This window comes from Molossus molossus, unplaced genomic scaffold (assembly GCF_014108415.1).
Source record: "Molossus molossus isolate mMolMol1 unplaced genomic scaffold, mMolMol1.p scaffold_m16_p_21, whole genome shotgun sequence".
NCBI lineage: Eukaryota > Metazoa > Chordata > Mammalia > Chiroptera > Molossidae > Molossus > Molossus molossus.
This window is the reverse complement of record NW_023425357.1, coordinates 4808136-4824214: the sequence shown is the minus strand read 5'-3', so window position 1 is coordinate 4824214 and position 16079 is coordinate 4808136. Positions and strand designations below refer to the sequence as shown.

Sequence of the window (16079 nt, the reverse complement as noted above, 5' to 3'; positions counted from 1 at the left end):
TGTTTGTTTCTATGTATTACTTAACGAGAAGTCTGAGGTTAGCTGAGACCAGGTACTGCTTGTTTGAAAGAAGTTAGGAAAACCTGAAGCAGGATCCAAGACAGGCCAATCCTATGTTGCAGCAACTGGCAACAGCTTGGGTGAGCCTGAAAGTTGGGTGGGGCGGGGCCTCAGGGAATCACCAGGGTGGGGCTTCCAGTGTGAGCCAGGTTGCTGGAGTCCCAGATATGGTGGCTGTCTGCCGCCCCAGGGAAGGGCTCACCAAAGGAACGAAGGCCTCTGACAGCAAGTTTGTCCTGGAGAAACCTGCCCCTCCAGCCCTCACTCCAGTGCCAAACAGCTCAGTTCTTCCTTGTATGTCTCAGGCGCCCCTCAAGCTGCCTCCCATCCAAGCTTAGAGGGAGAAAGTTTGATAAGTCCATGCGCCGGGCCTTTAAGAGGAGCTGCCTGGGGCTCCAGCCGCCTCAGTCTCCCTGAGCCTCAGTTCCCCTGGTTTTTCCAGCCAGAAGTGATGAGGATTCTCTTCCTGGCACTGGAACCCTGAGTGGAGCGCCTGGTGTAGGACTGGGACCCCCCCAGTCCTCAGGGAGGTCCTTCCCAGCCGAGGTGTCCTCCTGATTTTTATTCGCCACATGTGGGTGTGGGACCAACCATTCCTCCTCCACCTCTCCTACCAGTCTCCATGTGACTGCTGCTTTAATTCCATAGCTGTCCGTAGGACTTCCATCCAGCTTGATTTCAGGGGGTTTTGAATGACGGTTGTTCTATAGTTTAGTTGTAACCTTGATGTCACAAATAGCATTTTACTAGGCATGTGACTATTCAAATGTATATTAAAATAAAACTCAACTCACTCTATAGGTACAGCATATAAAGTGAACATGAACAGAAAAACGAACATTTCTTCCATAACATCTGAAGGACATCCCGCAGTACACAGCATGGTGTTGTTACAGGAATCCCTGACATTTCACGATGTGGCCGTGGACTTCACCTGGGAGGAGTGGCAGCTCCTGGACCCCATTCAGAAGATGCTGTACTGGGACGTGATGTTGGAGAACTTCAGCCACCTGGAGTCAGTGGGTGAGGACAGCTCCCTGTGGCACCCAGCCTTTCGCAGTTAGTGGCTTTTCCTTTCTCAACCTGCTTATCTCCTCAGAATAACTGCCTTCCCCTCAAAGTGTTGAATCTCAGATTCTTCTCTTACCCCAGGCAGGAGGGTATAGTGTCCCTACTCCAGAGGGAAAAGGCCTTGTGTTAGAGATATGAAACCTGTTCCTTTTCCCTCCTTGGCAGACCCCAGCCCTATTCAGTATGTCTAAGTCTTCTATCATTTTCCTCGAGCAGGGTATCAGGCCAGCAAACCAGACGCACTCTCCAAGTTGGAACGAGGGGAAGAACCGTGGACAGCACAGGATGAGTTCCGTCTAGTCTGTGCAGGTGAGTGAAGGAGACTCAACAAGGTGGGCGGCAGGGAAGGGACATTCTAGTCAGAGCAGGCCTCAGAGCCATGGCAGTGAAGGAGGAAACTCCACCCTCCCTCCCCGGATGAGAACCATTTCTTTGTAGACGTTTAGAGGAAAACATACATTTTTTTCTCTTCTGAGCTCTGACCCTGGCTTATTTTACCTTCATCTTGTTTTTGTTTTTTTTATTTTCTTACTTTTAGGATTCTCAGATCATCCCGGTCTTTATCCACAGTCACAGTGTCTCTGTCTGTGTTACCACCTCTCTGGCTATAAATTACACTTTGTAAGGCTCTCTGGAAACAACAGTAGTTTGAAGTCATCTTTTGTTATACTACTGGGTTTTCCTGGCTTCTTAGGAAATAGTGATTTTTCTCCATAACCTCCAATCCCACCTTGGATACTGTGTCCCCATGATAACCTGGTTTTCTCGGTGCATTTATTTCAGTTTGTACCACCCCCCTGCTCCAAGGTTCCTCATACTCAGTTCTCATCACTGTTAAATGTTCTCTGCATTTACGTGAGTTAACCTCTTCCTGTTCAGTTAAATGGACCCCCAAATTGACTTCTCCATCCTTCTTGTCTAAGGTAGGCTTTCTGCCCACCTATTTTGCTCCTCAGCATGGCAGCGGGATTCTGACTTCTCCTTTTATGTGTGAGAGCAGGAATCATCTTTTTTCCATCCTTTTGAAAATTTCTCTTCTCACAGACATTTAAAATCCTGTCCATTCTAGCATCAGCTCAGATGTTCCCGACATGCTTAGCTTCCTTCTAAAATGTTTCTGTTGTGTCGTTTGATGAACAGGAAAGATCTTACCATGTTACGTATGATCCAGGCCAAACTAAGTCATAGTTCTTGTCTGTTTCCAATGACTTCCTTCCTAGTTTCCTAATTCAGACTTTGTTTCATTCTTAGATGTTATGCTGCATTTTTTTTTATCCCAAAGCATTTATTTTCACATCATGTTTTTTTTTCTTTACATTTAATTCACATACCGTACAGTTTAACCATTAAAATTACATATTTAATTGGTTTTCAACCTATTTATCTGGTTGAACAACCATCCCCACAATAAATTTAAAAAAAAATTTTTTTTTCCCTCTATTGATTTGAGAGAGAGATAGAAATATTGATGAGACAACTTGTATGCATGTATGCATGACCAATGGACACAGACAACAAAGCTGGGAATGGGACAGGGAGATGGGGAGGAGGGTGTTAATGAGGGGAATAAAACGAGAAATATCTGTAACAAAAACAAATTAATTTTTAAAAAAAAGCCCTGACCAGTTTGACTCAGCAGTTGAGCATCAGCCTGCAGACCAGAGAGTCCCGGGATCAGTTCCGGCTAAGGGCAATACCACACACACACATACACACACACAAACTAAAAAAAAAAAAAAAGAAAGAAATATTAATGAGATAGAACATTGATTGCCTGCCTTCTCCATACCCCCAATGGGGATTTGGCGACAATCTAGGCCTGTGCCCTGAGTGGGAATTGAACCGGGAACCTTTGGGTGCATGGGTCAGCGCTCAATCACTGAGCCACACTGGCTGTACTCCCACAATCAATTTTGGAACATTTTTGTGTACATATTCTCATTGTGGTCTTGTTTTCTATATCTTTGTAGTAAGTTTTGAAATTGCAAAGACTGAGGCCTCCAACTCTTACCTTTTTTTCAGAAGAAAATTTTGACTTCTGGATTGTTTTATTTTTATTTGAATTTTAGAATCACCTTATGAATTTATGTAAAAATGCTTGGATCTTGATAAGGATTACATTTAATCTATCTCTGTTGTGTAGTTTTTTCTTTAATCCATATTATACATATTTTCTTTTTTAATCGTCACCTGAGCTTATTTTTGTATTTTACTTCAGATAGTGTGGGAGGGAGGGACAGAGGTACAGAACCATCGACAGGAGAGGGACACTTCAACTTTTTGCTTTCCTTATATCCCTACCAGGGATCGGAGCGCAACCGAGGTACATGCCCTTGAACTGAATCAATCCCACGAACTCATAGGTCCACGTGCCAAAGCTCTACTACTGAACCAATCAGACAGGGCTTTATTTGATTTTAAAAAATTTTTTTTTCTTTATTGGTTTTTTTAGAGAGAGAGAGAGAGAAACATCTATAAGAGAGACCATGGATTAGCTGCCTCCTGCATGTTCCCCACTGGGGATTTGGCCCACAACCTGGGCATGTGCCCTGACCGAGAATCGAACTGGCAACCTCTTAGTGCATAGGTCGAAGCTCAACCACTGAGCTACACCGACAGGGCTTTATTTAATTTTTTAAAAGCTTCACTTTGCCTATAATGTACAAGGTAGACATTGTCGGGGGGTGGGGGCACTGTAATTTGTAACAGTAAAACATACAGATTAAAATTATCTTCTTGTATTTTAACTTTAGATAATTAAAAAACGTTTTTCTTTACTGATTTTTGATAGAGGAAGGGAGAAGGAGAGAGAGTTAGTAACATCAATGAGAGAGAACATCAAGTGGCCGTCTCTTGTATGCCCCCCATTGGGGATCTGGCACCCAACCTGGGCATATGCCCTGACCAAAATTGAACTGGCGACACTCAACCACTGAGACACACCAGCCAGGCTAAATGTGTATTGTCTTAAAAATATTTCTCAATTTTTTCAATGGCGATGTTTTGACACCACATGTGAGAGTTTGTTAACCAGGGAAGCAGGCCCAGGTGGTGCCTGTAGTCCTGACAATTCAAAACAAAGCCTCAGTCACACACACAAAAAAAGGCATCCGCATAAATTATATTGTTGCTATAAATGAGGTGGCATGGCCTAAGACCACGGGCATAAATAGAACCGTGTCAGGGAGAATATTCCAGGGAAATCATCAGAGGTTATCGTCCAGTAATCAGTCAGGGCCAGTCCTTTCTTTATAATGTGCAGGGATGATGTGACCCATGACTGCTGAGTTAACACTTTACTAAATGTCCTCCATCCCTCTTTATGTAGGAAACTAGGTGAGTATAATCCAGTGAGACCATTCATTGGGGATTTGATTACAGCAGCTTTTGTCTGTAAAGGAGATTCCTGCTTTAGGAGAGTTAGGTAGTCTTCAGAATGAAGCAAAATGGCAATCTTTTGAAACATGACAACCCTCAGGAGTCTGTGATCCTTATCTGGAAATCTGATGCTGATTTCCTTGCTCCCATATATTTCTTCTGTACACCCGGGTCTGCAGGTGTGCACCTGATCACAGTACTCCATGTTGCTTTCCTTTGGTGGCCTTATGAATTCCAGAACTTTACATGTTCTTTTACCTATTATTTCATGTTTCAAAACACAGTCTCATTTACTACTGTTTCTTGGAAGAATTTCTATGTGTTGATGGGATACACACCTGTTTTCAGATATAATTTTTGTTGTTGTTAATCCTCTTGCGAGGACATTTTTTCATTGATACTTTAGACACAGATAGCGTGGGAAGGCAAGGAGAGACAGAGAAACATCAATGTGAGACAGATACGTGGATTGGTTGCATCCCACATGACCCTGATATACTGGCCAGAGGGTTGAACCTGTAAACTAGGTACATTCCCTTAACCAAGAGTACAACCCATGATCATTTATTCTACCGGTTGACACCCTAACCATTAACCAAACAGGCCAGGGCTCAGATAAGACATTTTTTAAGACTTATACATTCGCCCTGGCCGGTTTGGCTCAGCGGTTAGAGCGTCGGCCTGTGGTCCTGAGAGACCCGGGTTCGGTTCCCGCTAAGGGCACGTACCTCGGTTGCAGTTTGTCCCCGGCCCTGGTCGGTTGTGCGGGTGGCAGCCACTCGATGTGTTCCTTTCACATCGATGTTTCTCTCTCTCTCTCTGTTCCTCTCTCTCCCTCCCACTCTACCTGAACAAAAAAAAAAAAAAAAAAAGATTTATACATTCATCCATGTCTTTATAATTGTACCTGGATATTTAGTAATTATATTAAACTTTGATTCACAATTCACTAAATTTTGCTCTCCTTCTGTACGTCAATAATATTGGTTTTCTTAAGAGTCATTCTGTCTACCTAGCCTTTTCAAGCCATATATGTCCTACAGTTTTCTTTGAGCCCTCACTTTCAGTACATTTTCCTGCTTCTCTCTCTGAGCCCAGGAGTGAATTTGTCTTCTCGTTCAATAAAGGTTGTCGCAAAACTCAATTTACGTTGGTGAGTCCACGGAACATTGAGATTGTTCTGGTTAATATTGCATTATGTTCTCTATGTACCCTCTAAACCTACCTTTTCCTGACCCTGTATATCCTCATTTCCTCCCACTCTTACATCTCCTTGCTCCTTTCCCATATTACCCTGGCTGCAATTGCCTTTATTACTTTGCTACAGATTATATATAAGTAGAATTGTTAAAACTGGCTGTCCTACAAATTAACTCAATTCTCTCCCTATCTGCCTAGACTGTCAGATCTACAACTTCCGCTTTCAGCCCCATAAGACAGCCCCCACTGCAGTGTCAGTCACAAGTCCAGATTGTCACCTGTGCAACTGTCCAACTGGCTATAAATTGGAGATTCTTGAACCCCTCTTTGGGTTTAAGGAATTTGCTCAAGCAGCCTGGCCAGTGTGGCTCAGTGGTTGGGAATCCAACCATGAAGCAGGGGATCACTGGTTCAGTTCCCTGTCGGGTCACATGCCCGGGTTGTCAGTCAAGTCCCCTGTCGGGGGCCTGTGGGAGGAGGCCGTTCGATGTTCTCTCTCATAGATGTTTATGTCTCTCTTTCCCTCTCCCTTTCTCTCTCTCTAAAATCAACAGAAAATAAATTTTTTTTTCTGAATCAGTACTCAAGAGTTATAATTACTTATGTTTACCAGTTTATTTTAAAGGATGTTGTAACAAATACAGAGAAATATGTACATTCACCAGGGCCTGCAAAATTTCTGAATATAATAACTTTTATTCCCAAGGAACTGGTACAAACCGTTCACCAGGCAAATGCTTTTGTCAATAAAAACAGAAGTGTATTAGATCTTGTTAAGAGATTTAAAAAAAAAATTTTGAATTGATTTTAAAGAGGAAGTTAGAGGGAAAGAGTTAAAACATCAATGAGAGAGAACATCGATTGGCCGCCTCCTGCATGCCCCCCACTGGGGATCCAGCTCACCCCCTGGGCAGGTGCGCTGACCAGGAATTGAACTGGCGACCTCTTGGTGCATGAGTAGACGCTCTGCCACTGATCCACACCGGCCGGACTTGCTAAGAGTTTTTATAGATCTTTAATCTCTAGGCTCTTTCTCCTTTACCATGGGTCACCGTGTTAAAGTGAAAGGCGAGCCTTCTAATTAATTGGTCTCTCTGATGACTAGCTCTATCCTGAGGCTGTATAGAAACACTTTGCCGCCATTCATTAGCATAAACTGACATTTACCAGTAAATTTTTAAAAGTTTTTTATGTATAACAATAGATACTTTTATCACTTGGGAAATCCAAGATTTTAATAAATTCAGTGTCAAGATCTCTGGATAGAAACCAGTTATGTTTGTTTTTTTACAACATAGATTGTTACTAAATAGTTACCTCACATGAAGGCATTTTGTAAAACCTTTATTTCAAACTAAGATTAGGAGAGATTGCAGAGTGAATTACTGTTGTCTTATTTCCTAGAATGCAGGCAAGATGATGATCCTCTACAAATTGGTAACATTCAGAAGAGTTTGGAACGAAGCTCTGAACATAACACATTTACAAATATTGTTAATCATATTGAAGATCATTTCCTACCAAAGCAAAATCCTAATCTTGAGATACGTGAAAAACTTTTAAAATCAAAATTAAATATTGAAAACCAAAGCAGAAGCTATAACTTAACTGACTCTGTTGAGTTGAATGGACATGGGACATCCATTCTGCATGTCAACCGAGAACAATGTTACCCTGAAATTATATTACCTGTCAGTATGAAAAACATCAATAATAAGTCCCTGGTCATTCAGCAACAGAGAACTCACAATGGAGAGAAAGCCCACGTGTGCACCGAATGCGGGAAGGCTTTCATCAAGATGTCTCTTCGGACTCGACGTGATAGAGTTCATAGTGAGGAGAATCCTTATGGATGCAGTCTGTGTGGGAAAGTTTTCTCCACAAAATGCTGGCTCTCTGAACATCATAGAATTCAAGGAGGGCTAAAACAATGTGAGTGCCCTAAATGTGATGAGACCTTCCTGAAGGAATTAGAATTGAATATACATCAGAAAACTCCCATGGGTAAGAAACCTAATAACAGTACTGAGTGTGAGAAAATGTTCATCAAAAACTCTCAGCTCGTTTGTCATCAGGAAACTCACACAGGAGCCAAACCGCATATCTGTAGTGAATGTGGAAAGGGTTTTACCAGTAAGAGCTATATGAATGTACATCAGCGATTTCACACAGGAGAGAAACCTTATATCTGTAGTGAATGTGACAAACACTTCACCAGGAAGGGATCGCTGATTGCACATCAGCGAATTCACACAGGAGAGAAACCCTTTCTGTGCAGCGAATGTGGAAAAGCCTTCCCAGTGAAGAGCAAGCTGATTTTACATCAATGGACTCATACAGGAGAGAAACCTTACATCTGTAGTGAATGTGGGAAAGGTTTCACCAGTAAGAGCTGTCTGATTATTCATCAGCGATCTCACACAGGAGACAAACCCTATGTGTGCAATGAATGTGGAAAAGCCTTCCCAGTGAAGATGCAGCTGTTTTTCCATCAATGGACTCATACAGGAGAGAAACCTTATATCTGCAGTGAATGTGGGAAAGGTTTCACCAGGAAGAGTGGTCTGATTATACATCAGCGATCTCACACAGGAGAGAAACCCTATGTATGCAGTGAATGTGGAAAAGCCTTCCCAGTGAAGAGCAAGCTGATTTCACATCAACGGACTCATACAGGAGAGAAACCTTATATCTGTAGTGAGTGTGGGAAAGATTTCAGAGATAAGTGTGATCTGAACATACATCAGCGAAGACACGCAGGTGAGAAGCCCTATGTATGTAGTGTATGTGGGAAAGACTTCACAATGAAACGTGATCTCATTTCACATCGGGAAACTCATTCTTCAGAGAAACCATATATGTGCAGTGAATGTGGGAAACACTTCAGTGTAAAGTTTTCACTGGTTGTACATCAGAGATCTCACAAACGAGAGAAACCTTATATCTGTAATCAATGTGGAAAAGGTTTCAGTGGGAAGAAATCTCTGATTGTACATCAGCGATCTCACACAGGAGACAAACCCTTTGTATGAAGTCAAGGTGGAAAAGGATTCCCAGTGAAGGAGCATCTGGTTTTACATAAACGGATTCATACAGGAGAGAAACCTCATATCTAGTGAATGCAGGAAAGGTTTCATCAGGAAAGGCCATCTGATTGTGCATCAGCGATCTCACACAGGAGAGAAACCGTTTGTATGCAGTGAATGTGGAAAAGCCTTCCCACAGAAGAGCAAGCTGGTTTTACATCAGCGGACTCATACAGGAGAGAAACCTTATATCTGTAGGGAATGTGACAAACACTACACCATGAAGAGATTGCTGATTGAACATCAGCGAATTCACTCAGGAGGGAAACCCTTTGTGTGCAGTGAACGTGGAAAAGCCTTCCCAGTGAAGAGGAAGCTGGTTTTACATCAACGGTTTTATATAGGAAAGATACATTATATATGTAGTGACTGTGGAAAGATTCTAAAGCAAAGTATCATCTTGTTACACATCAGCGAAAACATACAGGAAAGGGCTTTACTATGAAGACTGATCTCACTTTATTTTTTATTAATTAATTTCTTATCCTAACCTGAGGACATTTTTTCATTTTTTGTTTAGGTAGAGTGGGAAGGGGAGAGAGAGAGAGAAAGAGAGAGAGAGAGAAACATCGACGTGAAAGGGAGACATCGAGTGGCTACCACCCGCATTACCAACCAGGGCCGGGGACAAACTGCAACTGAGGTACGCGCCCTTAGCGGGAACCGAACCAGGGAGTGTCTGTACTGCAGGCCAGTGCTCTAACTGCTGAGCCAAGCCGGCTAGAGCTGATCTCACTTCACATCAGCAATGTCATACTTAAGAGAAACCATATATGTGCATTGAATGTGGGAAATACTTAACATGAATCTTCATTTCAGTGTACATGTGGAGAACTCATACAGGAAGTACATTTCTACATACAAGAAATGTGTCTGAGGCTTAATTGGGAAAAGCATGATTATTGCACATCTGCGAATTTATATGAAGAAAAAGCATATATTTGTAATGCATGTGGAAAGGGCTTCACCCTCAAGAGTACTCTAGGTATGCATCAGTGAGCTCATAGTCCAGAAAATTTGAACAAAAATTGTGAATATGGTGAATGTTCTAGGCAGAAAGCATGCCCCATAGCATGAGAGATTTTGCTCAGGAAAGATTTCTGTTGCATATACTGATGGTGAGAAATTCTCAGTACCCAAAAATGATCTCATTACCCAGCAGAGAATGCACAGAGGAGAGAAACCCTGTGAATGTGAAGAATGTGGGAAAGCCTTCACTACAAAGTCAGGACTCAGTGTTTATCAGAGGAAACCTACAGAAATGAGGCCTTGTGGGTGCCACTATCGTGTGGAGGCTTTGGACTACTTGGCAATCTTTCTGAAACATAAGAGTATTCACAAGTTGTCACTTTTATGGAAGCCCATGCCACATAGTAGTAGGCCCTCAAGATAATAGTATGGAATGAAGAATAACTTCACACAAAGAATGTAGTACTGTTTATTGATCAACTTCATTGTATTTTATATCTTTAAAAACATTTATAGAACAACTCCTGTAACAGTCAGCCTTTATGAAGATATTTGAGGTTGTTGTATGTCTGAAAATTGTTTCTTGAGGTAAACCCTGTAATTGTGACGGACTTGGAAACCCTTTGGTGAAAGTAGTCCTTGTCATATTCTCGTGAGGGCATATGAATGAAGGACTAGTTCTAGTTGTGAGAAAGCATCTCCTTAACAGTAGATGTCATCTCGCACTATAAATACTTTTCTCTGGCAGGAAATATGGCTTGGTTTTGAGTAATTTATGTTGCCTCATTATCTCTCAGTAAAAGCATGAGAAATAACTGATGAACCCACTCAGTTGTGTTGTCTTTTATTTATTTTTTAAAATCCTCACTCAAGGATATTTTTCGATTTATCTTCAGGTAGGGTGGGAGGGAGAGAGAGAAACATCGATATGAGAGAGATCCATTGATGGGCTGCCCCTGCTCCACACCCACCAGGGCCGGGGACTGAACCACAACTGAGGTACGTGCCCTTGACCGGATTCCAACCTGGAACTTCTCGTACCATAGGCCAGCCCTCTTACCCTGAGCCATACCAGCCAGGACTCAATTGTGCAGTACTTGGCAAATCCACTGATACCTGTGTGAAGGAAAGAACCCTTGAATAAAAAATTCTTGTCACATATGTGAATAGATAATGTACCTCACAGGCCATTGAGGACAGGATACCTTCACCCTATTTCTACTTGCCATTGATTTTATAAGTTTCAAATAGTGGCAGTTAATCCCTTTATGGATTACGTTTTCTTTTTATTTATTTATTTTTATTTTTTTATCCTCACCCGAGGACATTTTCCCATTTTTTTTGTTCAGATAGAGTGGGAGAGAGAGAGAAACATCGACGTGAAAGGGACACATCAAGTGGCTGCCACCCGCACAACCAACCAGGGCTGGGGACAAACTGCAACCAAGATACATGCCCTTAGTGGGAACTGAACCTTGGTCTCTCTGGACCGCAGGCCGATGCTCTAACCGCTGAGCCAAACTGGCCAGGGCTGGATTACGTTTTAATATATACAACATAATCGTGCACTGTACCTATTTCATTATGTAGTAATTTTTACATTTCTTTAGTTCTAAGTTTGTATTATTTCAGAGTTGTTGAAGTCCTTCAAAGTGAAATGGAATGTGCCCAGCCGGTGTGGTTCAGTGAAGTGAGCATTGTCCCATGGACTGAGAGGTCCTGGTTTGATTTTCAGTCAGGGCACAGGCCAAGGTCGTAGGCCCGATCCCCAGTGGGGGCCATTCAGGAGGCAACCAGTCGATGTCCTCTCTCATTGATGTTTCTGTCTCTCTCTCCTTCTCCCTACCTCTCTCTCAAAAATCAACAAAAAAAGTGTTGACTGGTAATTATTTCGGTCTAGTTTGCAGGAACTTCATAGTGGTAGCACAGACTACAACATTCTTGCTTGGGTACCGTCCTTATATGAACCAGTTCCTGATGATAATGAGACTACAACCAGATCGCTGTTAAGTCCAGCATTTGAAAATGCCTGGAGCTGCAATAATGAGGAAGGACGAATATCAATACTTTATGTCTAATTTGCCCTTAACTTGGGTGATTTTCCCTCCATGTTTTAAACTGATTTTAGTATGTGCATGAAATAATTGAAACGTGTCTCTTGGTTCCATTTGCTGTGGCCTGGCGTAGCCCCTATTGCTTTAGTACAGGAAGACAAGTCACAGCACCTCATGTGGGACCTCGAGCAGACTGAACTATAAGATGCTGTCTCTGAGGATGAGCAAGTGGAGGTTAACTGCATGGACTTTTTCCTACAGCTGCACAATTAGCCTGTTCATTTCAAGGAGAATTTTACCGTGGATGATTGCATAAAAAATAATAGTTGAAAAGTTAACATCAAAATAAGTGTATCACATATGTAGGTTCTTGTAACCAAGACCACTATAGAAATGCAGGGTTTTCTTGTCACAAACTCCCTCCTGCTAGCCCTTCATAGTCACATCCTTTTCCTGACCTTCATCTTGGGCACCACTGTTCTCCTTTTATCTTATTTGTTGTTTTTTAGACAATATTAAAAAATGGAGTCATGTAGCATATATTTTATTGATATTGGCTACATGATTTTGTGAGATATAGAAAATGCATACATACTGGGTTCTGCTTCTGGGAAATTCCTTAGTAATAAAAGCACTCAAAGCATCTTTTGTTGTACTGAGGGGACCACAGTTGGAATTTTCAACTTCACACATCCAGAGAGGTCAAGGGTCTGGAAATAGTTAATGATCAATCAAGCCATCTTCAGCAAGCCTCTGTAAGCATTCCAATATGAAAGGTTTGATGAGCCTGCAGGTGTATGAACACATGCAGGTATGAATAATGCGCTGCAACCTAACTTTTTGGAGACAGAAGCTCCTGTGCATGGAACCCTCCCGGACCTGGCACAGTGTATCTTTATTTGGCTGTTCATCCGTATCCTTCATGATTAGCATTTGTTTAGATGGGTATTTGCCATCACTGTATTTTGCTGAAATGTCAGACCATTTTCTGCCCTAGGTTATGAATGTGGTCAATTTTCTTTGTATTTCACATCTTGTGTGACACTTTATGGAATAAATGTTCTTTATATTGTTATAATAAGTTCTAATAGTTTTAATTTTTTAAGCCATACACAGTATAATGGGCACTTTTTTTTTCTTTATTAATTTGAGAGAAACAGGAAGGGAGAAGATGAGAGAGATAGGAACGTTGATGTGAGCCCTGGCCAGTTTGGCTCAGCAGTAAGAGCGTAGGTCCGCAGACCAGAGAGTCCCGGGTTCGGTTACAGTTTGTCCCCGGCCCCACTGAGGTGTGGGTGGCAAAGACTCCATATGTCTCTCACATTGATGTTTCTCTCTCTCTTCCTCTCTCCTTCCCGCTCTATCTGAAGATAAAGGAGAAAAAAAAAGAAATATTGATGTGAGAGAACATCCATTGGCTGCTTCTTACAGACCCTCCCAATGGGGATCTGGCCTATAACCTGAGCATGTGCCCCAACCCGGATTCGAACGAGCAACCTTTTAGTGTATGGGGCAGCACTCAACCACTGAGCCAACATGAGTGGGCTGTTATGGACACTTTTTTTTTATTCCTTACCCTAGGATATTTTTCTATTTCTCATCAGAGTGGGAGATAGGGAGAGAGACAGAGACAGAAATATGAATGTGATGGAGCCACAATGACTGGTTGCTTCCCGCATCAACCAAGGCTGGGGACGAATCACAATCAAGGTACGTGCCCTTGACTAGAGTTGAACTCGCAACTCATTGCTCCATGGGCCGACGCTCTAACTGCTGCGTCAAACTGTCCAGGTCTGTAATGGCCACTTTAAAAATATTTTCTTTGTTGATTTTAGAGAGAAGAAGAGAGAGAGAAACATTAATCAGCTGCCTCCTGCACGCCCCGCACTGTGGCTGGAGCTGGCAACCCTAGCACGTCCCTGACTGGGAATTGAACAGGGACTTCTCAGTCCATGGGACAAAGCTCTCCCCTGAGGCACACCAGCTGGGCTCAGATTCTTTACATGACTGATTATCTTGCTATTTGCATTTTACATTCCTTTATTGGCACTTTTTTTATGTTGTTTAACACCAACCTTAATAAAAGACATGTTAGTAATATACTGCAGATTCCATTTGTCACTTCTTTGCAAAAGTCTGAGAATGCCATCTGAACACTGTCTACATTTTGAGAAATAGTAGAAGAAATAAGAGAATGGTTTTTATGACCATTAAAAGTTTTTTTATTACATGTATGCATACCCATAATTCATTTTTTAAATATAACATTGCATGTCGTGCAAAAAATTCTGAACTATAAACATAGGTAAATTGTCAGCGTGAATATGTACTTCATTTACTATAAATGTAATTCATTTACATGTTCCTAATCTAATTCCATTGATGATACCATACATATCATTATCTCACCTATAAAACTTTCAGTGTCTAAATCTCACAAATTCTCTTTTCTCATTATAATCACAATAGCCGTTTGTATTTAAGAAAAACACCAATAACTGTTACAATTAAATTCTCCCACTTTTACCAAAATTCATTTTTCTTTAAAAAAATATTTTTTTGTTACTGATTTTAGAGAGAGGAAGGGAGAGGGAGAGATGGAAACATCAATGAGAAAGAACATCAATTGGGCACCTCCTGTGTGTCCCCCATTGCAGATTTGGCCCACATCCTGGCATGTGCCCTGACCAGAAATCTAACTGGCCACCTCTTGGTACATGGGTCGTCGCTCAACCACTGAGCCACACCAGGTAGGCAAAAATTCTTTTCTCTTAATTGATATTTGAATTATCATTTATGTTTATATTATGCATCTTATTTTTTCATTTGAACTTTTTCCTACAGTTTTGTGTTATATTTATCATAAATATGATGGTGTAATGAGGTTATTTGTCTACTAAAACATCCCAAATTCTCCAGTCAAGCATAACTCAGTTTTATGATGTGCTTTATTGAGCTTCACCGATCATGGGTTTTCATCATTATAAAGGCAAGGCCCTTCACCTGCAAAAAGATTGGAACTCAATGAAGGCTCAGATGATGGTTTGAATTTATTTTTTTTCTTGCGGGGTATGTGTCCCTAGCAGGAACCAAACCCAGGACTCTCAGGTCTGCAGGCCAGCACTTTAACCACTGAGCCAAACTGGCCAGGACGATGGTTTGAAATTTTTAACAACAATGTTTTTTATTGTATTTAGTTTTTTTTTTTTTATCCTCACCCGAGGACATTTTTCTTTTTCCGTTTTTTGTTCAGGTCGAGTGGGAGGGAGAGAAAGAGAGAAACATCCATGTGAAAGGGACACATTGAGTGGCTGCCACCCACACAACCAACCAGGGCTGGGTACAAAGTGCAACCGAGGTACGCACTTTTACCGGGAACCAAACCAAGGTCTCTCTGGACCTCAGGCTGACGCTCTAACCACTTAGCCAAACCAGCCAGGGCTATATTTAGTTATTTTTACACTCCTCACATGAGGATACTTTTTTTTTTTTTGGATTCTGGAGAGAAAGAAAGGGTGAGGGAGGGAAGGAGACAGAGAGAGAGAAACATCAATGTGAAAGGGTAACATCTATTGGTTGCATCTTAAATGCGCCCCACCAGGGATGGAACAGAAACCGGGGTATTTACTCTGACCACAAATCAAATACTTGACCCTTAGGTGCATAGGAGGATGCTCTCACTAGTAAGCCATACTGGCCAGAGCTCCTCTCTTCACTATCTTTTCTCTTTCTTTTTTAAATAGCTTATTGATTTATTATTATTATTATTATTATTATTATTATTAGAGAGGGATTCCCTGACCAGTGTATGTCAGTGGTGAGAGCCTCTAGCCTGTGCACCTAAGGGTCAGATGTTTGATTCCCTCAGGGCACATACTCAGGTTTTGGTCCCATCCCTGGTGGTGTGCATGCAGGAGGCAACCAATGGAAAAAGTACTCTCAAGTGAGGATTAACAACAAAAAAGAGTATTTTACAATTAGGGTATGTACATTATATTTTGGTGTAATTTTGGCACACTTAATTCTACAGTAATCTATAGAGTACACATAAATTTAAAAAAATTTTTTTTTCTTTTTTGATTTTGAGAGAGAGGAAGTGAGAGGGAGAGAGACATAGAAACATCGATGAGCGAGAACATCAATTGGCCACCCCCTGCACGTCCCACATTGGAGATTGGGCCCATAACCTGGGCATGTGTCCTGACTGGGAATCCAACCAGTGACCTCTTGGTGCATGGGTTGACGCTCAAACGCTGAGCCA

At 41.7% G+C, this 16079-nt stretch overlaps 1 protein-coding gene across 2 annotated transcripts in view; it reads left to right on the top strand.

Moving 5' to 3' along the window:
* Positions 1 to 9285, top strand: part of LOC118638283 (zinc finger protein 615-like) — a 150100-nt gene extending 140815 nt beyond the window's left edge. Inside the window, exons 5-7 of one of the 2 annotated variants that reach the window (XM_036273989.1) lie at positions 862 to 1083; positions 1348 to 1440; positions 7114 to 9285. In XM_036273989.1, coding sequence (XP_036129882.1) covers positions 862 to 1083; positions 1348 to 1440; positions 7114 to 8741 — 1943 coding nt within the window. In that variant the 3' untranslated portion in view covers positions 8742 to 9285. Of the gene's footprint in view, positions 1 to 861; positions 1084 to 1347; positions 1441 to 7113 lie in introns of those variants that run through there. The other variant, XR_004961083.1, reaches the window with a different exon arrangement.
* The last annotated feature ends 6794 nt before the right edge of the window (positions 9286 to 16079 follow it).